Below are 26020 nucleotides of genomic sequence, written 5' to 3'. Positions count from 1 at the left end.
GGATTGAGTCCTGCATCGGGCTCCCTGCAGGGTTTCTGCCTCTCTGTCTGCCTATGTCTCTGCCTCTCTCTGTGTCTCTCGTGAATAAAGAAATAAAAATATTAAAAAAAAAAGAAAAAAGAAACCTGGTGTGTGTTTTGTTTGTGTCCTCTTGCACATTCTCCCTCTCTTTCCAAGCAGAGGGGCATCTTGCAATGAACCGGAACCAGAGTCTGACTTGAAGGATCAGAATGAAATGGCCTTTGACAGGTCACTTTGTCCCACTTGGAGGCATTCATTCATAGTGATTGCAGATTGCTCCAAAGTGAGCCCCGCACAATTCCACCCCACTTTATCTAAAGGCCCAGGACTTGGTTAGGCTGCTTGCTCAGAGGCTCACTCCCTGCCAGCCTGTGTCCTAAAGCTTGTTGGGTTGAAGTCAGATTGCAACACATTCACAGATGATTAACCTATCTCCAGGAGGGCAAACCAAACTCTGAGGAAAAGGAGACAAGTCTCCAAAAGCAGAAGTTGGACTTTGAAGGGTATAAGTGGGCAAAGTTGCAGGCATTGGGCTCATCCGCACAGGGGAGGCCACGTCTACCTTAGCCTTGCCTTCATTTTGGCCCCAGGAAACTGCATGATCTGTCCCTTAAAATCACTTCCAAAATGTTTGCATCCTCTCAAAAACATAATTCTTTCTCAAAAATAAGTTTTTTTCCTGATTGTAAAAGTAATTCTTGTTAATTGTTTAAAAAAAAAATCAGTAAGTCCTGGAGCGCCTGGCCAGCTCAGTTGGTAGAGCTTGTGGCTTTTGATCTTGGGGGACATGGGTTCGAGCCCCACACTGGGTGTAGAGATGACAAAAATAAGAAAGCGACCGATAAGTGCCAAGAAAAAAATAAAACAACCCAAATCCCACCACCCAGAGATAAACACAGTTAATATTTTCTCCAGGTATTACCCTTACTCCATAAACACAATTAGATATACTTAAACTCATGTTATACAAGAATTCTATAAACTGTTCAGCAATATATTATGGCATCTTTCTCTGACTCTCTCTCTCTAATGAACTAAAGCTCCAGATTGTCATTTCAGATCATTCAGATTATTTCAGACTTAGGTCATTAAAATGGCTGTGTAGTATTTTATTGTAAGTCCATAACAAAATTTGTGAAACTCATCTCATAAGGAGGACCATTTTGGTCAATTCCTATTTGGTTTTAATATTCAATGCAACTCTGTGGTGAATATCTTGAGACATAAATCATTAAGCCCTTTATGCTATGTCTATTTAGAGTAAAATTCTTTGAAGAAAACTTCCTTGCTCAAGGGGTGAGGTCATTAATGATTTATATAACATAAAAGTTAAATATATAAATGTACATTATATAATATATAATATATTACAGTATAATTGTATATATAAATTGTACAGGATTATTTTTCACATAAAATTTATATGAAATTATTTTACAAACATGTATACAATTATATGTAACACAATACAAATAATTACATATAATAATGCAATATAGTAAGTATAATAAAATATAAATATATATATTTATATTTATATAATATATGTAATTTGCTAGGGACTTTAGGAACCCAGAAGGGTTAGATGTGCTCAATCCCTGAGCAGTGAAGACAGGTAATCATGTCTTTTAGACACTATACTTAATTTTTTCACTCAAATTTCACTTGAAATTCTCCAGGGACCCGCTAATGAAAAATGACTCTACACCCTGCAACAGGTTTCTATCCCCCCAAACCTCTTACAAGAACCTCCTTTCAGATGGGGAGCAAGTAAGCAAGCGAGACTTCCATAACAAAGAAGGAAGGAGGGACTAGCTTATATTGAAAAATAACTTGTTTGGACTCCACGATGGTAACACAAATCTATACCTGAGCAGGGAGGAAGCTGCCTTTCACATGACACTGGATTATTCTCTCTGAGATTGTTTTGTTTCTTCTTCTCCTTCTTTTTCTCCGCCTCCCCCTCCTCCTCCTTCTTATTTTGATACCAATCGGATTATAACTACGCTGTTCTTATGACCTTTTGCACCTTTTGTTTCATAATTCGAAAGAATCAAAAATTCTAGCGTCCATGAATAAATCCAACTCTTAGCTCCTTCTTGCTGACTAAATGCAATGGGGGAATAAATACAGTGAGTGTTCACAAAAACAGTGAAGAATAGAAAATTGTTTAAGTGGCCAAAGAAACTTTATCCTATTGTGCGGCGGGCCAAGCTATGCCAGCTATATGTAAATGTAAGCAGTGGTCTGTGTTCATGCGTCCACTTTGAAATTGCCATCTGAATTTAATTCTGCCTTTGTGATTAAATCAGGCCATTACGTTTAATCTCACTTAATAGTAAGAAACGTCCTTTGTTGTTTTCTATAGGCAACATATTCCGCCCCTAACATATACAGCTTGGCATTCACACTTTGCTATTAATCCCCGATGGCTGATAATTGCTTCATCTCCAGGCCCTCTGTCCAATTCACAAGGGGCTGATTGCAACTATTCTTCCCCTATACATTAATGCACTGTTTGGGTCTTGCTTCTTTGGCTCAGTGAACCCCATCAAGCTGTCCACATTTTCTGGGCATGTGGGCGTATTGTGAGATGTTAAATTAAATTCCGTGTTGACCCCCCTACACACCAGAATCTATTAGCTCCTGCAACTTAGCTGATTGACAAGTGGGACTATTTTTCCACTCAAAATCCTGCGATTAAACAACCACCACCACCACCAGAGGCGGGCTATTTTGTTTTTAGGCAAAGACAGGGGTTTTCTTACTGCTGTCTTGCTATGTACATTTTCTGACCACCGCAAGAGCAATTGCATTATTGCCACGATGCTGCTTCATTGATCTGCCACTTGTCTGTCTTGTGATTTCTCTGGGAAAAATGATCAGACCTCACAGGAGTACCATTCATGGCTTCAGGGTTCGAAATTCTTTTCACCTTGATTTCATTCCCCACCCCCACAAATGTTGTTTTAGGTGATGAGAATTAAGGCTCTTTCCACTTGTCATATATCCCATGAACTGCTCAGGCATAGAGCAAAATACCAGTCGGTGGAACAGCCTTCTGTCTTTCCTTTTTGCATGAAAGGTAACAGATAGGGCTAATTTTAATGTTAAGCTTTGCAAAGCAGAGAGGCTTTCTTTTCTGTCACCCATTCATTAGCTGGGCAATAGTGGCTAAGCTTTTCATTGTGCTAATTTAGGAATACTATCATTATCAAGTTGACTTTGTGGTTCCGAAATTAGTATTAGCTACTTGTGTTTAATTCATATTAAGTGCATACGGTTTCCTAAAGTTTGAACAGTGGCTACGGCATCTATATAACCTTCTGGTTCTGCGAATAGTTTTGCTGGGCTTTATACAATTTCAGCTTCATTGCTGCTCTTGGGAGTCTTAGAAACTCCATATATCCCTGTTGAAAACTTTGTTTTCTGATTATGAGCGACCCCATAAAAGTAATTTTATTTTTGTGTAACATATAACTCTCTCTATATATGCATAGCATTATATAGCATATACTTATATGAGTCATAATTACATAAAATTATTTATATATTCATCACAGATAAATCTTAAAAGTTTAGAAAAACTAAAGAAAAAGTAAAAACCATTCCAAATCCCGCAGACACAGACTGTTCTCAGTTTGGCTTCTTTGCTAGATACATTTTTCATCTGTGACTTACTTGTGTGAATAGACTCAAAGTTTCTAAAAATACAAACACATAATTTTTTTAAATTTCCAAAGGATTTTGTCATAGCAAATGTTACATAATTGAAGCATGGAGGAATGTGTGCCACAAAGTGAAGAAGTTATCTTATTTGTTAAATAAACATTTCATTTTGAAATCATTTTAATTAATTAATTTTCATTGAAGAATCACTGATAATGCAGTATCATGGTATACAATGTATTTGATATTTACATACATATCTTATTTATGTGCATATACATTATATATGGTCACTGCAATGAGTCCTGCTGTCATGTAGAATAATTTTAGATTTATAGAGAAGTTGCAAAGATAGTGGAGAGCTCTCTAATAATCCTGGCCCGGTTTCTTGCTTGTTAGCATTATATATAACTATGGTACATTTGGCACAACCAAGAAACACACATAACTTTTAAAAATACAGTGAGAAGCTTACAGTTTCTTAATCTGCTCCGTTTATCATGTAAATAAATAATCCTCTTTTGTTATTATCCATTTACCATATGAATAAATATTCTCCTATGTTATTATTCGTTTACCATATAAATATTCTTCGGCATCACCATTCTTAGAAAATGTCAGTTTAGGATCATCCTTTTTTTAAAAGAGGAAACTAAGGTAGTAAGTGTGATTATTCAATGAGTTAGATTCTAGCTAAAATTTTGATAGTGTGTGATCAGAAAGCTGCTTCCAGAACAGCTCCTGTGATGGAGGTGAGGGGTGGGTTGGAGAGCATCCTGTGGTGAGGAGCTTTACCCAGGAGCACCGTACCCTCCAACCTCTAATGGACCCTGGTACTCTCGGCAGATTCTGCTTGATGCTTGAAGAAGCATCAGCAGTGGGTCCTGGGGCCGGCCTCTGCAAAGGAGATTGTTTGTGCAAGCACAAGGAGTCCAAGTGTCATCATTTCTAGCTTTTGCTTTTCCAATGACATGGGAATACATTCTCACAAGAGAAATTTTAGAAAAGATACATTTTAAAAAGCAAATAAAAGCTCTAACATAGCCTCACAGAGATGACCACCACCAAGTGGACGCGTATTTGGGATTACACTGCTTTGCAATCTGCTTTTTTACTTCTGTCATGACCATTTTCCCTTATTATTCAATATTCTTCTAAAAAAAATTCCCCATTGGCTTCATGGAATTCTATTCCAGAACTTTGTTGCAATTATTTAACCCCATCTCATATTTTAGGGCATTTTAAGGTGTTTCCAGCTTTTTCTTATCATAAAGGGCACCGGGATCTTTTTTTCTATGACACGATGTTTCCTATTCTTTCCTATTTACATTTTCCTATTGTATTTTTTTCCCTCAAATATCAGTGTAACATAATATAAGGATGGAGTGTAACTAAGTAACACGTCATTTTCTTTCCTCAGGAAAAATCATCAAAAGCAGAATTAATGAGTGAGATCAAGGTTGCCCAGTTGCACCTTTTCCAAGTGGTATTTTGCAAGAGCCACAGAGAAAAAAAAAAGAACACACTGAATTTCACTGCTTTTGGTGGGGAACCCACTGTGGAAGTACGATTCTCAGAAGAAAAGGGGAAACCCTCACCATGGTTTTGGTGATTCACTGATTAGAAGTTACTGTTTAGTCAATTGTGTAGCTACCCAAGGGCTCCCACACAAGGAGATAGGTGTGTATACAAATGAGGCGCTGAACATGAACGCTGACACCCGAGCAACTGCCCAGGACCTGGCCAAAGGGAGATTAAAATAAATGCAAGGAGGTAAGAAGGATTAATGGCAAATTGTCATTTGGTGGGTCAACAGTCATATCGCTATCGTGTACAGGAAGCATGAGTGCAAGATAGAGCGGTTATAAGTAGCATTAAACTGTTCACCTCCTCATGCAGAAGTGGGATTCGGCACTGCAGATAATACTGCTGTGTTGCTAGCTCGTAATTTCAGTAGGGTTTTGAGCTGGATGCCTGTGTGAGCTTATTATGATTGGTTTTATCTACGTTGCCCATAAGTGACAATGACAATGGTCTCTCATTGAGTGGGAGTTGGTGTTTCTGTTTTAGTTTACTTTACACTAAGTAAGATGGGGGATTAGATATGTGATTTAAAAAAAAAAAAAGAGAGAGAGAGATTCCTAAAGCATGTATCAGGTATTTTTTTTAAAAAGACTTTTTAAAAAGTTAAGCTGGAAAATAGAAAAAAGAAGCTAAAAATATCTCAGCTTCCAATGGACTTATTCTAACACTGGGTCAATTAAAAATAAAATTTACCAGCTCTATAAAACAACAGCCGCCTGTACTTGGAGTTGATTTTAAGCCGATTGAGTGGTGCAAGCTCCGTGATCTTTTTAGCTATCACCTCTCATTTCTGGAAGGAAGAAGCCAAACAGCAAAGGTCTTGGGGGTAAATGGAAATAGGTGCCAGGAAAACAGAACAGCTAATGACAAGCTCATGCAATGTGAAGACGAGAACTCTCTGGGGGCCCCACGTGGCCCTGTGGAACTAACTGGCCCTTCTGTGTTTGAAGCATGAGTGCTTCTCGTTTCTTCTGCGTTCTGTAGCCCAGGGGTGTTCCTAAGCAATATCCTAACCTCATTTCTTTATTTCAGAGCATCAAATCAGTAGCCAGAGGAGCTATGGGTATTGGGCTCAACAATTAAATTCCAGCAGAGAGATTCCTTTGCAAACTGGGAAATTATTTAATTTCTGGCATGATTTTGTCTTTATTTGTACACGCGATCAGAGTGTTAGGTGGGGATTGCATTTTGTTCCTCCACCCTCCAAGCTTCCCGGCCTCTCTTTCTCTGCCCACCTCTGTCCCGCTTTCCTCTCCTTGTCCCCTTCTCATGTTCTTCCAGGGTTTGTCCTGCAAAAGGCACGGAGAAGGAGGGCAGACAGATCTGGGCGGGAGGAATGGCAAAGGAATGTGTCTGAGCAAACGAGAGAGGTGGTAGGGAGGAAGCCCGTGCACTTGAGCCAAGTCCTGAAGGGTTTGTAGGGTTGTGGCAGACGGATGAGGGCAGCGACACAGAGGGTGACAGGCTGGTGGGAGGAAGTGGCCAGGATGTGGGTGGAGGGGAGGGAGGAGTGATTGGCGAGGCTGGTACCTAAAGATGAGTGGGGGGTGGGAAGAGCACTCCGAGGAGCTGGGAATCCTGTGCTTTTGGCACTCTAGCCTGCAGGGATGTGGATCATCCGCCTGACAAATGTTAATGAAAAGCTCTCAGCAGAAGTGAAGCGTGTATTGGCCAATATGTTTGCATTTCTGAGGCTCTCCCAAGCTTTCTATGGCAGATGGAGAAGCTGCCAACCAGGTGTATGCTTTAGTCGCATGTGTCACCCAAACACAGTCTTGCAGACTTCGGGATAAAACACCTCACTTTTACCCAGCTGGAAGATTTTTTTTTTTTTATAAGATAAACTTTCTCCATCACCAGCCTGTTTATATCATCAAAATGACACCACATGATCTGGTCTGCTTTTGTGATGTAAATCATATCTGCTTCCCTAAAGCAGCCTTGGAGAAGGGACCCCGTGGGGGGCTGGGAATCTCTGAGAAGTGGTGTGACCAGACCCCAAATGGTAGCTGGGGGCCGGATATGAAGGGCCCCTGCACGAGCCCCTCCCACACCTGGTCTGAGCCATGAGATCAGTACCAACAGGCCAACAGTGAGCACTGTTGCGCAGTGTGCAGACCTCAGGAAGCAAAATGAAGGGTGTGAGGCAGGCTGGGTTTGGAAGCCCATCTTTCCCACAAGTGCTACCTCCACAAATTAACCTTTGTACCCACAAACCAAAGCGATTTATTGTTGTCTCCGGAATCCCCATGAATCTCCAGTCCAGATGGGAAAGAAGCACTGGGCTCTCTGATTTAAAGGGAGCCGGCTGGAAACTAAAAATTAGAAACTTGGCACTTAATTTCTCCTTCTTTTTTAGTCTCTAAACCCTGCGGCGAGGCTCTGTGGCTCCCTACCCCACCTGGGAGCATTTTAACTATTGTTGGCTGAACCCGTTATAGATATTCCCAGGGCAATTCCTTGCCTACAGGCTCCCCTCTCAGAAAGCAGCATCCATCCTCACCCTTCTGCATTGAGCTGAGGTCATTGCCTAGGGGTTTGGGGGAGCCCCCAGTTGTGCTTTGTGAAAAAGAAGGATCCATGATTTTTATATGCATTCTCTTAACCAAATCTCCCTCAACCTGCCTCACCTTCTGCAAGCCACAGGATAGCTAGGCATCCCAGATTACTTTGAAATGGATGCCTCATTTACTGAGACCCAAGACTGGCTTTATGACTTTGATTCAATACTGAAGGGTGTTAAGTCAGGAAAGAAAGAAGAAGAGTAAAGAAAAAAGAAAAAGAAGAAGAAGAAGAAGAAGAAGAAGAAGAAGAAGAAGAAAAAGAAGAAGAAGAAAAAGAAAAAGAAAGAAAGAAAGACAGACTGAGTTTATTTTTTAAAAACATTTTACTGATTGATTTGTCAGAGAGAGAGGGTGTGCACAAGCAGGGGGAGTGCAGGCAAAGAGAGAAACAGGCTCCTTGCTCCCTACTGAGCAAGGAGCCTGATGCAGGACTCGATCCCGGGATCCTGGGATCATGACCTGAGCAGAAGGCAGATGCTAAACTGTCTGAGCCACCCAGGTGTCCCTTAAAACAAAAACAAACAAACAAAAAACAACCACAAAAAAGATTTTATTTATTTGTCACAGAGGGAGAGGGAGAGAGAGAGGGCGAGAGAAACTGAATTTAAATGTTGCAGAAACAGTTCAAAGTTTATGGTTTAGCAAAATAGTCCGGAGCATCAGTAAGAAGGTTAAAGTGAGGACTGATCACTTGGGCTTTTGTAGCACCTGCTTATCTATGAACATGATGTCATAAACTGAAGACAGAGGCACAGGGATTGCTCTTCTCAGCTCCAATTAGCTTGCTCATTTGGAGTGTGGGTGGCGAGCCCAATGACCTCCAAGACCAGGTGAGGGGCCGGGGTAGCTGGAAGGGGTTGTGGAGACCCTGGCCTCAGCTCTAACTCACGGGGCCATGCAGAAGGATGAAGATCTGGATTTGTATGTAAAGTCTCCAGCTTTTCAAATGCTGGCAATTACGAATTCATTTAAAACAGACAAGCAAGCAAAATAAATAAAATAAAATAAAATAAAATAAAATAAAATAAAATAAAATAAAATAAAATAAAATAAAATCACCTGGCAGATAAGGAATTAGCTAAGGGAGATTGGCTAGCTCATCAAATCAATGGGGAGGCTGAGAAACTGGATTCAGGGATAACTGAGACAAGCAAGAGCCTGCCACACGAGCAGTCTACTTTGGATGCTACCACTGTCACCACTGCCACTGGACACTTGCTGCTGTCCCAACTGGATGCCCCCACTGGACTCTCCCCCAGAAGATCCCAGCCTCCACACCACTGAATGCTTGAGTTGGCTGTGGCCACAGCAAATACTCCCTAACAAGCCCCCGGCCTGTCTATTGCAGCCCCCAGATGAGACATCCAGGGCAGGGGCAGCTGATTGACCTTGCTTACACCATAAACCCAAGTTCTGGGTACCCAGGAGCCAGGTAGAAGGAATATATGGGACCTGGGCTGTCCTGAGTGGCATTGGGAGCCCTACCCTCCCCATGGCTGGAAACTGAGCCCAAATAGGAAGAGGATTCATAATCGGTGCTAAGGTTGAGCTTATCAGAACACGCCCAGGTTCAGGGACATCTCAAGGGCAGCTTGGAATGAGCCACGGTGGGAGTATTTACACTACAGAACGGAACAAACACAACAAATCAGGGCTTTGTTTTCTTTTTTTCTTTTTTCCTCAGAGGGCCAGTTTAAGAGCATACCAATGGTTTGTATACCAGATAGCCAAAGTGACACATGTCAGCTATCCAGGGAAAGGAAGTAATGATTTCCACAAATTCGATCCCTGAACTGAATGGAAGAAAGACAGAGAGCGTGAGCAAGTGTGCGAGTGCACACAAGTCTAGATGTGTATTTGCAGGTGTAAAGACAGCTGAGAACAGTGCCATTCAATAGAAATATAATTCAAGCTACATATGGGTATGGAATCTTTCTTTCTGGGCACCTGGGTGGCTCAATGGGTTAAGTGTCTGCCTTCGGCTCAGGTCATGATCCCAGAGTGCTGGGATGAAGCCTGCATTGGGCTCTCTGCTCGACGGAGATCCTGCTTCTCTCTCTACCTCTGTCCCTCCCTCCTCATGTCGTGTCCCCCCGCCCCCTTAAATAAAGAAATAAATAAAATCTTTGGAAAAAAAAGATTTTTTTCTTTCATTTATTTTTATTTATTTATTTTAAAGAAAGAGATGCAGGACTGGCCAGTGGGGGCGATTAAAAGCTCAAAGGCACATCACTTGTCCTCATTCATTTGATTTTCCAAATGTGTCCTGTGCATTCAGCCTAAACCCTATCTTTTAACCTAGGCCTACCCTTATACTTTTTATATATTCAAATCCCCAACTGAATCTTTATGTTTTTCACTTTCTTCTCTACGTGTGTAGATAATGTAATGCTAAATTCTCTACAAGTCACACTAAAAATGAAAAGAAATAGGTAAAATTAATTTTACTAATATATTTTATTTAACCAATGTGTCCAGAAGATTTCTGTTTGAGTGTATAATCAATATAAAATCCTTAATGGAATAGTTTACATGTTTTTCTTTATACTAAGTCGTCAAAATCCAGTGTGCATTTTACACCTGCAGCACATCTCAATTCAGTGCTCGACAGTGACACGGGGGCTTGTTTCCAGGACCCTGAGAATCATGACCTGAGCCAAAGGTGGGCGTTAACCCACTGAGCCACCCAGGCACCCCTTTTAACACGGTTTCAGTTGCTGTGGATCAGGGCGGGTCATTGACCTCGAATGGCCAAGTAGAACTGACAAATTCTCAAAAGAGGGTTCTTACCCATTTCTGTGTGCATGTGCATTTTAACTTAAAAATGAACTTATCCTAGTTTTCTTGGCTGGGGAGGATTGTCCTGGCTGAAGGGGCTACTGAGGGTTATCAGTTATTCCTGCACACACTAGAACCAAGCATGCTCTTCTGAAAGCCACAGCAAATGCTTTTCAAATGAATATATTGATTTTTAAGAACCTGACACAAAGACTCGCAGACAACCAGCACATGAGAGATCGGTTGCCCGTCCCTTGTCTTGGGGAACCGTCTCCCAGGGTTAAGATTTTGGTGTGAGGAGCAGCCATGTGTGAACATCAAGCCTTGCCTGGAAGACACAACTTCTTTATTTTATCCAATTAAGCACTGGGGTGATGTGGGATCATGCTCCAAGATTCCTTATGTTTAATTTTCAAATGTGCTTTCATATGGCCACCCCAGTCTCCTTGCCCAGAGTCACCAGGCTTCCAGGACCAAGTGACAGCCCTCCACCGGGTGAGGGGCGGGGGGAGAAAGCCAGGACTGACGACCTGGGCCTGGCAAAGGCCCCCGTAGGGCTTCAGACATTGAGGCTGGAAGTTGGGCTCAGCAGGGCTGACTGCAGGGCCCTGCCAGGTCCAGCCGCACCCCTGCCTTCCTTCTCGTTGGTGTGATTCCCTCTGCTGTGCTCCACTGTTGACCCCAAGCCCTTAGTACAGACCTGGCATCAAACAGGTCCAATAAAATGCTCAGTAAGGGTGCTGTTGTCACAGCCACCACTGCTGCTACCCACCACCTCTATTTTTAGAGTTTACTTAAAGAAACACAAACCACTCCATCTGGCACCAGCATGTTCTCTATCGTGGGTTCTTCCAAAGTAAGTCCATCGGCCTGTGCTCCAAAGGGGAGGAAGACGAGAAGCGTATGTGGGCATATCAATGGTAATAAGGGTGCCGGGAGCTTTCCTGAGTGCTCATGAGCATCACTGACTCCTAGAAGGGAGGCATCATTATTGCTTGCTCCCATTTTGCAGATGGGGATAGAAAGCCTTAAAGAACTTATGTGTAAACCTGCATAAGGGAACAGCAGCAGAGGATGGAGTTGGGGTTGGTGTGGGGGGTTGTGGGGCCCCTTATGCCCCTGTTACCCTGCGCCGCCCTGGAATCCAGGCCAGGGACAACCCTGTGACCTCATGTGTAACATGGGAATGGCCTTTGCCAGCCGGGAGGGCGGTCAGAGGCCTTGCCTGCATTGCCGGGCTGGGGTCTGGGGACAATGAAATCAGCGACGCTGCTCCTGTCTGGATTTAAACTTCTAGTATTTTGTTCATTGCATATTTTTGCATCCATTCTGATTTTAGAAGCTATTGCATTCAAATGTTATTTATCAAAAAACAAAAAACAGAAAACAAATATTATTTATCATGCTGAGTTTTTTGGTGCCCCCCCCCCCAAAGCGTTCTTTCAAAGAAAGCATGTCACTGGCCTCATCCTGGCCTGGCTCCACTTGCTTCTTGCTGCCCTGGGTAGTTCCTCCTGAGGCCCGAGTAGCCCAGAGCAGATCTGATCTATTATATTGTACTTTGAGACCCAAGTCTAGTTAATCAGAATATTATTTTCTATCTGTGCATTATTGACAGGTTTAAAGTGGATTAATGTAATATCTAAATATATAAAATATAAATAATTATAATAAATGAGTTTGAAGCAAACATAATTACTATTTAGATCTTTGATATTACTAAGAACTTCCTTCCTTCCTTCCTTCCTTCCTTCCTTCCTTCCTTCCTTCCTTCCTTCCTTCCTTCTTTCCTTCCATCCATCATTCCTTTCTCATTTTAACAAGTGTTTCTGTTGAGGGACATTCCTGAAGCAGGCTGAAATTTGCTCCAGGCACCAGCCCCCCCGAGTTCAGATGCCTACAAACATACGCCCCATCCTGAGAACTGATCAGGTCATCCTGCTGGCCCCCAGCAGCCAGCCACCCAGTAAGTGGTCTTGCCCAGACAAGAGGGACAGATGGCTGAGCCTCATCCCTGTCTCACTGGCAGGGAGAAGCCCAGCACCTTGCCGGGAGCCCCTCCCAGGCCCAACTGAGTTCTCTCCAGCCTCCATGTGCAGAGGATGACTCAGTCAGTGATTTCATTCACCCAGCCTGGTGTTTATGCCACTGACCACAAACCAGTTGATACTGTTTGGAGCCGTCCTGAGCTGATGCCGCGCGGGGGTGGGGTGGGGTGGGGTAGAGAATGTCATCCAGTCAGCTTGTGGCCTCTGTGTCCAAAACAGATGAAATGTTGTGGCTTCTGAGGAACTCATTGTCTGCTAGTCAGTCGGAGAGGAGAAGGAAAATCCTGGTGCCCTCCCTCCCACTGGACCTTAGAGAAGCATTTTGGCCTCCTTGGAGGCTCCATACAATCGTGGTGGGTCTGGGTGAGCTCTGTGAGGCAGCTTGGAAGGATGGAGTTAGTGTAGGACTCTGTAGGGGAAACCACATGAAAGACAGAGTTGGGGGGCACCTAGGTGGCTCAGTTGGTTAAGCATCTGCCTCTGGCTCAGGTCCTGATCTCAGGGTCCTGGGATCGAGCCCTGCATCGGGCTCCCCACTCAGTGGGGACCCTGTTTCTCCCTCTCCTTCTGTCTCTGCCCCCTACTCATGCTCTCTCTCTCTCCCTCTCATTCACTCTCTATCTCAAATAAATAAATAAATAAAATCTTAAAAAAAAAAAAGACACCGTTGGGTGCAAGTTAGAGACAGAAGTTTGGGAAGGGGGTATGAGAAGGCAGCTTTGCTTATTTCCAAATGGATTTCTACACAGCACCATCCGATGCTGGCCTTGCAAGAGAAGACTGAGAACATGCCATTGCTTTCTGAACAACCATCAACAGTTTATATAATCATGTAAATAATGCATTTCCAGGCAGTGGAAAAAAAACATATGAGAAGGAAAAGCAACCCCCATTGCAATAGGCGCCGTGCTGACAGTTTCCACATGCTGCCCCGTATACACCGTGTGAGGTGGGTCCTAAGATGACCAGATCTTAGAGATGACCACCCAAGGTCAGGAGGCCAGTGAGTGGAGTGACCGCTTGTGATGTACAACTGAAGGGCAGTGGGCTTCTAAGGCTTCATTCACTGGGCAGAGAGGAAAGGAGGGCAGGAAGGAGGATGGGAGAGGAGATGGGAGTGCGATTGCATTGGAACACAACAATCTCAGGTCCCCAGGAGTGGAGGCCACTGTGGGGTGATTCCCAACAGCACCAGCACCCCATGCCCCCCAACTGGATGGTTCTGTGATCAGAGCTGCCAACTATCCATCTGAGTTACTGTGGGTCTGTGTGAATATGAAATAGCAAAGGGCGTCCTCTGGGGCTCTCACAGCCCCTAGAACCATGGAGTCCCTGGTCATGAGTGGTATCAAAAGTTGTCTATTAAATGGGATGCTGTGGTGTCCTGCACTTATGGTTTTTTTTCTCCACTGGGATTGAGTGCAGTGAGAGTTGTTGGCTTTACTTCCTGCCCAGGACTATCTCTGAGAGAGCAAAAAGCCATGGGGGGGGGGGTGATTGTCATTCCAGGGGGGAAATGATAATCACCAGAACTGCCAGAAGCAAGCAAATGAACAGAATGACAACAGAATATTCCGTCGGGCTGGTAAGTGAGGTAGATAAAACGATAGCAAATGATCCTCAGAAGTTTCCTTTCCTGATTCTTCATCTGCTTGACTGTATTTTTTTAAGATCCGAACTGGAAGATACTTGATGATCACTACCCCGAAAAGCTTTTTTGGGGGTTTGGTTTTTTAATTTTTTGCCTGGATGCTCACAGTGACAGAAGGACCAGGGACACGTACTATCTTGCTCGAAGGGTGCAGGTGATGTGACATCTGCCTCCCGCCCCAAGCACGTCCCTATATCTCATCGCTGTCCCGCCTCGGAGCAGTTGCCACAGGAGCTGGAAACGTTGGAAATCCCTGCGTGCTGGGACACGTGGGGACCTGTCACCTTGAGTAGGACACATTCTGAGGAGCATCAACCAGACCCGAGGCCGGAAGAAGAGGAGGCAGGTGGGGGTACCACAACCTCGTCTGCAGAGGAGGAGGAAGGAAACGTAGGGTCTTCCCTCTTCCGGACAAAGCTCGCTTTCTTTCAGCGCCTGGCTTCTACCACTTTCCTTAACCAGCCTCAGCTTCCTTAGTTTTTGCCTCTTGGTGCTTCTGTGTTGTTGTCTATAAAATGGTGGAATCAGAGTGCCCCCAAATGAAGTGATGCATCTGAAATGCTTAGAGCACTGCTTGGCACCTGGTGTTACCTTTGGTCAACACCGCTATTGTCACCTCTAGTTGTCGAACTCCATCACCTCTACTTCGAGCTGTTCTAAATTCCATCTGCCTGGCCCCGGTGACTTGACTTCTCCTTTTCTCTCTCTCTCTCTCTCTCTCTCTCCATCTCTTTCTTTCTCTCTTTCTCACCCTGTCTCTCTCTGTCCCTCTCTCCCCACCCCCTCTCCCACACACACAGATGAGTGCTCTAAGTTGATCTTGTTATCTCCTGGTTGTACCACTGTACCATGCTCTAAGGAGGTACCTGGATTACTTAGAAGCTTCTGGAACACAATAGCCCTGCTTGACTCCCCACCTACAATGAGCGTTCTCCCCAGGCCCTGTCACCTACCTCTGGCTGGTGCTCCACGTGTAGGGCCCACTGTCAGGGGTGCCTGTGCTCTGTCCCCCGGGCTTGGCGATAGCCAGGGCTTACTCCTGCTGAGCAAGCTTTTGGAAAATCACCCACAGCCATGAAGAACACTTGGCAAAAAGACGCTCACATTGTTGAGAAAATCAGAGTCCATCAGCATCAGAACATCGAGCATCAAGGTGGAAAGGGTGAAAGGTACCGCAGAAGGGAGAGGCCCTATGACGACACTGCTTTCCTCTCCTGCCCAGCGCCCTTGCCCGGCAGGTGTCTGCTCCCTCACCTTCTGCCGGTTGCTTTCTGAAACCCTGATGAAAAACATGCAGCCATCAGAGGTTCTCTCAAAGGGTTTGCTTCACATCTGCTGCTCCCTGTCACCAACCTGGGCCTCCCTCGGGGCTAGGGGGCAAGGCTGCCGGAAAAAGTTCAAGTGGCTGAACCGCAGCTGGTCACCTGGTGGGGGGGACTGGCCCTCAGTCTGCCTTTTCTCGATGCCACTCATAGGGGCAGCCCAAGGGCTGGGCTCTAGAAAGCCTGGAAAAGGCAAAGGTCAGAGATTTTCCAGGAGGCAGGAAGAATGGGTTCATCTCTCGCCACGATTCCTATTTCCAGGACATTCTAGTTCCACCAAGGTAAAGCAAGGAAGCTGATTTGCCTCCCCAAACAGGTACTGGTCCCTGGCCTTGCTGCCTCTGACTACCTGTGTGGCCTTGAACATGTCTCCCAAACAGCCCGGACTTCGGTGCCTTATTCAGTAGGGATGAGGGTAGACAGGTAATCCTTAAATTCTCTTGCCCCATGAGCACTCTGTGGGATTTAGAGATAGGATCTGGCACCTGTGACCTTCGTCCTGGGTGGTGGCCCACCTCCGTGTTCTGTCCTCTGTGGTCATGGACAAAGGCTGAGTGAAGGAGAAACGAACTCCCTTTGCTTTCAATCCAGGTAATGTCCCTCCCTGAGCATCAAGCAGCCTGTAGTGTTTAAGGATGGGGACTATTGACCTGACGGTCCTGGGCTCACAGCCTGACCTCTGGGCGGTCTCTATTAGCCAGATGCGAAGGGGGAAGTTCTCTGATGGAGCAGCTAATCCCTGTGAGCAGTAAGAATTTGGCTTAATTTCTGATCAGGCATTTCAGCTTTTATGCTAGGTTTCCTAAAAAAGGGGAGAATGGAGGGGCACCTGGGTGGCTCAGGGGTTAAGCATCTGCCTTTGGCTCAGGGCATGATCCCAGGGTCTCAGGATAAAGTCCTGATTCAGGGTCCCTGCAGAGAGCCTGCTTCTCCCTCTGCCTGTGTCTCTGCCTCTCTCTGTGTCTCTCATGAATAAATGAATAAAATCTTAAAAAAAAAAAAAAAGGACAGAATGGTTTGGGGAAGTGTTTGAAGTGTTTGAAGAAGTCATTTGCGGCATCTCCATAAAGAATGAGGCTAGTCTGTGTGTGGATTGGGGAATATCTTACTATTTCCTGTTCTCATCTTAAATGTGGTAGGATAAGCTGGATTTGCTTGAAAAAAACCTTTTTTTCCTTACCACTAAAAGCTGCGTGAAAAAAGTGAATGTGTGTTTTAGAAAAGCATGACGCTTCCCAAACTTTTGCTTTATGAAGTCGAGGTGGTCATCTTTTTATGGAATATTTATTGAGTGTGCAGAAATGGAAGGGGTAGCCATGAGCAGGACAACGCCTTCTGGAGGAGATGCACTTTCCCCATAGAGGTGCTCTAAGCCTCTATGGTGGTGAGAAAAGGCATCGATTTAAGGGCACGTCCTAGTGATCACCTGGCCAAGAGAAGAGCCTTTGCTCTTGCTGGTTTTCTTTGTGGCCTGCCTTCCTCAGGCTCCAGGAGGTCTGGCTAGCAGGCTGAGGCTCTAGGATTGGCCATTAACCGGGGTCCAGCCTCTCCTGCATACTAGTCCACATAGACTAGCCCAGTGACCCTGAACCAGAGGGGTGCATGCAAGCGCTATTGTTAATAATCTGACCTTTGGGAATCAAAATACTTTCCAAGCTTGGAGCGGGCCTCTTCCTTGATGGGGACACTTACCTTCGAAGTTACATATTTCACAAGGTTATATTTTCATACCTGGTGTGATCAGTTTCCCTTAGAGGAGAATAGCTGTAAATAGACCATCGCTACGAGCTAGGCAAATCCCATGGTGCCTTTAATCTGCTGTTTACTGATTGCTCACCTGGCCTCCCGTACGTCTAGCAACTTTCTCAGGGGCTCCTGTATTTACCCCTTAGGTTCCATTCGCTCTAATCACCGGGATTGCGCATCAGTGGGTGGCTGGGTGCAGGGATCGTTTGTTTTGGGCAGCGAGTCACATGTTCCTTCTCATCTTGCTCCTGAGGCTTGACGTGCTTTTCTCAAGGGGTCCGACTTATTCCTTCTCTTCTTCCCCAATCCCTTCAAAGACCAGGGTAAATTTTTTTTCTGCAAAAAGCTAGCTCTAGCTAAAATCAAATGAGGTGGGCCCATCAGCTAGCTCCTCTGTACATGTGACACAGCACTGCAGATTGGAAAGAAAAGCTCCACGCTCTACCACGTACGTGTCTGGGCTTAAACACTGCACCTGCCACGTGCACGGCTCTGCCCAGAGGCCTGTGTCGGGAGGTCTAACTTTTGTCATCGACACCAGATAGAATTACCTTTTCGTGGTCGCATCCTACAGGACTATTTTGAGTACCCACTGATGCTATTTTTTTTTATCTTATAAGGAGCCAGTCTGCTAGCCTTGTTTAGTCCAATGGCCAACAGAGGCTACATGCAGACAGATAGCTTAAATATTTCGATGAGACTCAACACAGCCCTACAGATTCTTGTTAAATTCATTCATAATTGGGCAGCCCCGGTAGCCCAGTGGTTTAGCGCCCTCTTCAGCCCGGGGTGTGATTCTGGTGACCCGGGATCGAGTCCCCACATCGGGCTCCCTGCATGGAGCCTGCTTCTCTCTCTCTCTCTCTGTCATAAATAAATAAAATCTTTAAAAAAATTCATTCATAATCTCTAGCAGTTCTGGAAAGCATGACTTTCTAGTTGAGTAAAAGAAAAAATCACATACACTATTACCTTTTCTGTAAGCCAGGGGTATCTGCTCCGATTTATAAGTAGAGACAGGAGGGAGGGAGACCACCCACCCCTTCTCTGCCCTGTACGTTCCTTTTGTCTTTTGGGATGATGGTGGCACTCAGATGATGGAGTTGTGGCTGAGGGAAGCACTATTTATTTCTAGTCTCTTGGAAATAATTATTTTTCAGGGAGGACCTGATTTGATTTTGATTAGTTGTTGATTTTTACTTTGGGTTCCTTGTCAAGATGCAAGGGAAGCAAGAATGGGCATTAAAGAAACAGGAAATCCCGATTCAAATTTACTTATTACAAAAGCCTGTGACTTTTCTGATGGTGGAGTCTGGGAAGAACGAGAAGCTCCTTCCTGAGATGGGTTGGTGCATAGAGCTTCTTTCCCTCACACCCTCTCCCTCCTCCTCCTTGAGGAAATAGACACTTAACCAGCGTGGTGGGGGAGGCAATTCCCTCCTTCTAGCATTCTGTCCCCCACCCCCCACCCCCCACCTCCCGCAACATGTTCCCAACATGAATGCTCACCATCCCTAAGTGCATACATACCTCAGATAAACCAATGTGGATAGAATGAAGTCATCTCAGGTTTTCTTTCATTTTCTGCAGGCTAAAGGGGACACTTTCTCCTCCTTTAACCCCTGCCCTTAAACAGTGGTTGGATTTCATTAATAACTACAAAATATTTACATATTGCATGTGAGTTAAACATTTCAAATTCTTTATAATATTGCCAGTCACACAGAGGAGCTTTCTTCGCCTCTCAGAATGATGTCCAAGGTCATAAGTTCCTCGGAGACGGCTCCAACCTTATGTAAAGAACGGGAGAAAGCTCATGGCGGTATGACACTATTTCACCTTCTGTCCACTAAGAGGGAAAGAGTAGATTTTCGAGAAGGACGTTGACATACCAAATAATTTTATGATCAATGTATTTTTAAACTCATTTTTTAGAGAAGAAAGTAATCAAGAGATCCATCTTGGCTAAGAGCTAATTCCTGAAGTTGCCATCCACTCACTCACCTGCGGTCCTTATATTTCTACCTGGTGCCTGAACTTGACGTGCAGTTGATCAGATCATTTTACAAATTCATTAGATCATTTTACAAATCACGAAACCAGGTTTAAAAACTTTGAACCCTGGTCGTATTTAACTACCAAACATCCCGAGCATCTGAATCCACCAGCGCACCAGGACATTTTTAAAAATTTTAATTTTATGTAGGCTCCGTGCTCAGTCAGGAGCCCCGGCCTGAGGCTTGAACTCAGGACCCTGAGATCAAGACCTCAGCAGAGATCAAGAGCCGGAGGCTTGACGGGCTGAGCCACCCAGGAGCCCCAACCAGGGTATTTTTATTAACAAACAAATCAGAGGAAAACGTTAGGTCTTTAAATGTTTTATTTTGTTGATTCTTCACCGAGCAACGAAACGAAGTTAGAGATAAAATAAAAAGCCAGTTAAATTCGGCTACTACCAACAACCAAAAACCTTAAACAGAGACTTCAAAGCAAGCTGCTGAAAGATCATAAAATAATCTTGGGTGAAGTAATTTGTTAACGTCTGTAACGAATCAAGACCGGTCATCTATGCAGTTCTCCAAACGTCAAGCTGCGGAGAGCGCAGGTCCAAGACCCCTCGCGCAAAGGGACAGCGCAGAAAGCGCCACCGCAGCGGGGACCCGCGAGCCGCCGGAGGGAGTTTTGGGGCTCGGGTCCTCCTCTGCGCCTTTTAATGAGAAAGTTAATTAGCGACCGTGCTTTTCCGACCAGACTGGAGGCGACTGCGAAGTGCCGCTGTTACCTATCTTAGTAAACCAAGAACACCAGCTGCGTCAAAGGGGGGGATGGGGGTGGGTTTCTGTTTTTAAGCGAGCTCCAAGGTTGGCTACGCTACCTCCGGGGAAGGGCAAACAAAACGGTGAATCTCAAGTCCTAAACTGTCTTCTTAAGACCTCAGGATTTAAAAGCGAATAATCTCCGCCACAAAACAAAGATAATCTACTGGTTACGCGACTCTCAAAAATTGCACTCTCGCAGCCAGGGTGGAAGAGCGGCCCAACAGCCCAGCCCGGCCACCCGGGGACCCTGGAGTTATCCACGCCCGCGCCTCCTCCCGCGGCACCGCGATGCGCACCGTCCCGCCGCCGCCGCCGCGGAGGGTCCGTCCGTCTGCTAAGCCTCGGACCATCTGCACCGACTAATTGGTCTTTCTCTGCTTCCTGAGGTCGCGCAGCCTCCTTTGACAGGGCTTGGCTGGTGGGAACAAGGGTGCCTGTGACCTCCCCGGCTGGGGAGAAGGAAAAGCACCCTTCCCCATCCCTAGGAGAGCAGCCGCTTGGTCCCCTGCTTTGGCAGGTGTCGCCTCTTTGAGCCGTGGCGCTGGGACCGGCCTCCCGCCGCACCCAGAGCAAGCAAGCCAAAGCCACCGCGCGGTGCCCTGCAGTGCACGCCACCCCCGCGAAGCGCACGACTCCAGGGACCCGGGAGAGACCGCAGCCCGGCAAGAGCGGGGTTGGCAGCGCGCACTTGCCGCCCGAAGCAGCCGGAATCGACTCAGAACCCGCATCGGCCTCCTCGACGCTCCGTCGAACATCCGCTCGCATCACTCTGATCTCCCCGGGGTGGGGGCGGGAAAGGGGGCGCCCCGCGGTCCCTTCCTCTGGGCGAGAAGGTTGGAAGTGCATCCCGGCCCCCCCTCCCCGCCCCCGCCCCCGTGCTCGTCCGCGAAGGCAAGGCGCGGGAGTGGGGTGGGGAGGGCGCGGAGCAGCGGGGCGGCGGGAGGCCGGGCCTAGGTCGCGCCCCGGGCCCGCGCGGGGCCCCTCACTTGGAAAACTGCGCCTGCACCGCGGCCAGGCCCAGGCCGGCGGGGACCAGGTGCGGGAACTTGCAGACCGCGCAGGTGCACAGGCCCGGGCCGCCCGCGCCGCCGCCCGCGCCGCCGCCGGGGAGCGCGAACTGGCCGCAGGGCGGCTCGTCGAGCGCCAGCGACAGGTACTTGGCGGGGCGCAGCGCGTCGGGGGGCCCCACGGCGCCAGGCGCCAGCAGCACGGAGCCGGGCGCGGCGGCCAGCAGGGGCAGGCCGGCCAGCAGCAGGCGCGGCGCGGCGGGCCCGGCGCCCTCGCCCAGCGCGCGGCGCAGCTCCTGCAGCGAGCTGCCCAGCAGCAGGATGTAGTTGCGGGCGAGCAGCAGCGTGGCGATCTTGGAGAGCTTGCGGCCGGGCGCGCCCTGGCAGTGCGCCGCCGAGTAGGGCAGGATGACCTCGCGCAGCGCGTCCATGGCCAGGTTCAGGTCCTGCATGCGCTTCCGCTCGCGGCTGTTGATCTTGCGCCGCAGCTGCTGTTGCTGCTCCTCTTTGGGGTCCGCCCGGGAGCCGCCGCCCGCGTGCGCGCCGGGCCCCGCTCCCGTGCCCGGGGGCTCGCCGGGCGCCTCCGGCTTCTCGCGCGCCGCCTTGGGGAGGAGGGGGGCCGCCGTGGAGGAGGAGGAGGAGGTGGAGGAGGAGGCGGAGGCGGAGGCGGAGGCGGAGGCGGAGGAGGGCGGCTGCCGGTAGCCCACCAGCTCGTACAGGGAGGCCCCGAGCTGCAAGTCTCCGGGCCGCTGTGGCCGCAGCATGGTCGCGGGGGCCGCGTTCACGCGCGCCTGGGAAAGCGCATAGTACATCTGGGGGGCGGCGGGGGCGGCCGAGGGCGCCCTTCAGGAACGCCCCGGGGTGGGCCCTTCGGCGGCCGCCCCTCCCCGCGGACCTGCGCGCGGGGAGCCGATGGCCGGGCAGCGGCGCGCCGCCGACCCCTTTAAACCCGGCTTGGGAACCTGCGGGGCCGCGGGCCGCCGGGCGCAGCCAATGGGGGCGCGAGGCCGGGGCCAGGCGCGCGCTCATTGGCCGCCCCGCCTCGGGCCGGCGCGGAGGTGCCGCTGGCAGCGCTCAAGAAGGTTATTGTGAGGGTCACAGGACCGGCCCGGCCCGGAGGGGGGGCGACGGCGCCTCTCGGGGTGAGACGGGGTTGTTCCTGGAGGCCTGCTGGCTCGGCTGCGGCTGCCTGCTCCTCTCCGCCTCTACCTTTTGTACACGTGTGCGTATTGTAAATTGTAGCCCAGTGCAAGGAACCGGGCACTGCCGTCTTAACCGTCTTAATGCACGCAGGTAGTGCTAAGTGACAGCCCGCGCTCGCTCGTACAGCCAATGACAGATCCCCTCACCGCGCAGGATGCGAACCCCGTGCGCACCAGTGATTCCCAGCCCGCCCCTGAGCAGCGCTGGGCCACCGCCCTTCTTCTGTCCATGCGTTTGACTGCTCTACCCACCTCCTTCCAGTGGGATCATAGGGCATTGATTCGTCTTTTAGTGACTGGCTGACTTAGTACAGTGGCCTCAAGGTTCATCCATGTTGTGGCCCTTGTCACAGGCTGAGTGGCACCCCGTGGTGCGTGTTCACCGTATTTTGTTTGCCCATTTCTCCAGAGTCGGACACCTGGGTTGATTCCACCTTTTGACTTCTTTTGTGAATAATGCTGCAATGAATATGGCAGTGCTGCAATGGGTGTAACGGGTTTTGTCTTTGTTTGTTTGTTTTTGTGTTTGTGTTTGTTTTAAATATGTGATTTCTTGCCAGGTTTTCAGGACTGAATTTCTAGGCTCAAGGGCTAGTCGTATTAGAATGGTTACACCAGGGAGATCCCTGGGGTGGCTCAGGGGTTTAGCGCCTGCCTTTGACCCAGGGCTTGATTCTGGAGTCCTGGGATCGAGTCCGACGTCGGGCTCCCTGCTGCATAGAGCTTGCTTCTCCCTCTGCCTGTGTCTCTGCCTCTCTCTCTTTGTGTCTCTCATGAATAAATAAAATCTTAAAAAAAAAAAAAGAATGGTTACACCTGGCCACTGTCTCCCCTCCCACTGGTTGAAAGGTCTTTAAGGGACTTAGGAGCTTTGGGGGTCCTAGGTACCTTTCCTCCCCAAAAGGGACATGTATCCATTCTATCAGTGACTCTACTCTGGTTTAAGCAAAAACCACATAGAAACTGGCCGTTTATTAGAAACAAGCAAACAAACAAAAATCCACCCACTGGCTCATATCTGTTGAGGGTGGGACTGTATTTCCTCTTCCCCAAATGACATCATGTGGAGGCTATAGAAGTTTTCTACCCCAGGGCCTGGGCCTAGTACTGCAGCCTGTCATCATAGCATGGCAAAGGGGCATGCGGAAGAGGGCACTGGCATCTAAACTTCTACCATCCACTAGTCCACCTGTGGCTAATAAAATCTAATAATTAAAATAAAATTAAGTTGGAATTTAGTTCCCAAGTTGCACTAGCATTGTTTGAGCATTTAGGAGTTCTAGGTGGCTAGAAGCCATCTATTGGACAGCACAGAGAACATAACCTTTGTCACAGAAAGTCCTGTTGGACAGCGTGATGTCAAGGGTCACAGAAAGAAAATGAGCTTTTCCATCTTGGTCCTCCTTGGGATAAGAAGAGAGACGTTTGTCCGCCATGGAAACTGATCTCAGCTCTAGAAACCTGGGCTTGCAGATTTCAAGGCTGCTTGGTTCTCGTTTTCTCCCACCAACATTGGCTCCATAGGCTCATTCTGATCTCTGCTTCTGACCTGTGACATCCTGCCCGTCCCTCTGTTCAATACTACTTTCTTCTTGAAGCCTCGATGAAATCTCATCTCTCTCTCCCACCCCCATCATGTTTGACAAACCACTGAGAGCTTGCCCCTGTGGCCTCAATTGTGTTATGTGGAGATCATCTCCGCATTTGGACGTGATTGTTTTGAGGACGGGGACCACCCATTCACTCCTGTATCCTTCCAAAGTTCAGAATGGAGCTTTGCCCCTACTGTGTGTCCGGGGGATGTCTAGGAATTGGTCTGAAATCTCTAGCTCACAGGCTCACCCCTTGAGATGTTCAAACTCCCAATTTGCTGTAATCCAGGAGTTTCCTGTCGGTCGCACAGAGAGGGGAGGAACCAGGTAGGACCCTCTGGGCCCCAGGAGGCCTTGACTTGACAAAGTGTTGGAGAGGTCGCTTAGGAAGAGAGATGAAGCCTAGGTGGGCAGGAGCTAAGTCTCCAAGCAGAAATGTACTGGACAGGAAGGAAAGAGACCAAGCAAATTGACCTCAGAAGTTCCAAGCAGGTAAGCGGCTCGCTGCTCATTTGAAAACAGTTCTTCTTTTCAAAATATTTTTACAGACATCTGGTTTTTACTAGAACCCTGTGAGCTGGGTATTTTTAAAAATCCCTGCTGTAGATGATGTAACTGAGGCTCCTGGAGAGTAGTGGGTTTCTGGAGTTGACGGGGTGCCGTCAGACAGGAGAGGCAGAGCTGTACCATCAGTGGCTGGCTTCTAGAAGTCCCTCCAGCTGGACCAGGCTTCCAGCAAGCCAAGAGGAGGCCATGATGAGGAGGGTTGGCGGCTGGGGGAAGGAATGGAGGGACCAGCCGAGGCCAAGCCAGTAGCAATGAGTTGATGGGTTCCAGCCAAGTCCAGAAGAGAGGGCTCTCGGGGTCCCACCTCGGCAAACCCTGCACCAGCCCACGCTGGTAGTGCCCACCTTCACCCTGAGGCCCCCTCTGTCCTACAGCTGGGGTACCATATTGGGGCATTCCTCTTGTGTCCCCATGCTAGGCAGGGGCCCTGGGGCCTTACCCTGCCAGCAGGAAGAGGAAGTGAGTGAGAAAGACAGAAGCTAATGCCTAGGATAGAGTGGCCAAAGGGCACCCCCATATGTTTCCCACCCACGAGGCGGGGGAGGCGCCCCAGGAATCCATGAGATGGAAAGACACACACTGCTCTCCCCCCTTGAAGGGCCCCTCTTTACCAGGGATGTCCCTAAGGGTTCCCTTTAGCTCTTGATCTCACCACATTTCTGTCTTGGGAAGGAGAACTCCATTCCCCTGGCCCTGGACACAGTCAGGAGGACATGCTGGTCAGTGTGCATTGAAGTGTTCTCCTTGGAGCCCTCCAAGAGGGTTCTGGGTGGCCGTACGGGCCCAGCATGGGCACAGGATTTGGCGCTTGTTGAAACTGGTGACTTGGATGGCCCCTTCTGCTGGACCGGAGCTCCAGTGGCATGCAAAGTGTGACAGCTGGCAAGGGCCAGCGAGTCATTATAGCTCCTGGCAGGGGCCCCGTGGGCTGTCTCAAGGGGAGGCAGCTGCTGTGGCCTCCCACATTCAGGACATACTTGGAGAGCTACTTGTGTCCCCCATAACAACCACTCTTGTCTTTGCCTAAAGGGTCTTGTGTGAGTGTGCTAGTGACTCCTTTCACCCCCAGGAGATGTGTCAGGCTTCCTTTCCCCTGTATAGAAACCTAGAGCTTCTCCCACCCGTTCCTCCAACCCTGCTGGCCACCCTTGCTTTGGGTCAAGAAGCTCAAATCTTTGAAATGGCAGACAGTGGGGACCCAAAGCCCCAGCCAGTGTGTGAGGGGAAATGTGTGCTTGGGATGTAGCCCCATCCACCTCCCCATAATCACAGACAGACCATGCCTCTGTGAAGCCTGCCCACCACTCAGAGCCCTCTGTTGGCACTTGAGAGACTGCCTCTTGAGGAAGGTCAGCTAAATGGGGAAAAAGTTGTCTTTGTCAAAACGTGCTGTTCAAACTGGCCAGAGCCTGACCGATAATCAAATAATAGAGGTTGCTTTTTAAAGTGC

The 26020-nt window shown here is 48.0% G+C and overlaps 1 protein-coding gene across 1 annotated transcript; it reads right to left on the bottom strand.

Annotated features, from left to right (window-relative positions):
- Nucleotides 1-19745: 19745 nt before the first annotated feature.
- OLIG1 (oligodendrocyte transcription factor 1) lies at nucleotides 19746-22132 on the bottom strand. Its single transcript, XM_072806791.1, has 2 exons — nucleotides 20891-22132; nucleotides 19746-20617 (listed from the first exon to the last, which is right to left on the bottom strand). The coding sequence occupies exon 1, from the start codon at nucleotides 22019-22021 to the stop codon at nucleotides 21185-21187; it is 837 nt and encodes a 278-aa protein (XP_072662892.1). The 5' UTR covers nucleotides 22022-22132; the 3' UTR covers nucleotides 19746-20617; nucleotides 20891-21184.
- Between the last annotated feature and the right edge of the window lie 3888 nt (nucleotides 22133-26020).

The sequence above is a fragment of the Canis lupus genome, chromosome 30 (genome assembly GCF_048164855.1).
Source record: "Canis lupus baileyi chromosome 30, mCanLup2.hap1, whole genome shotgun sequence".
Classification (NCBI taxonomy): Eukaryota; Metazoa; Chordata; class Mammalia; order Carnivora; family Canidae; genus Canis; species Canis lupus.
The sequence above is the reverse complement of the archived record's forward strand: the minus strand, read 5'-3'. Positions and strand labels throughout refer to the sequence as shown.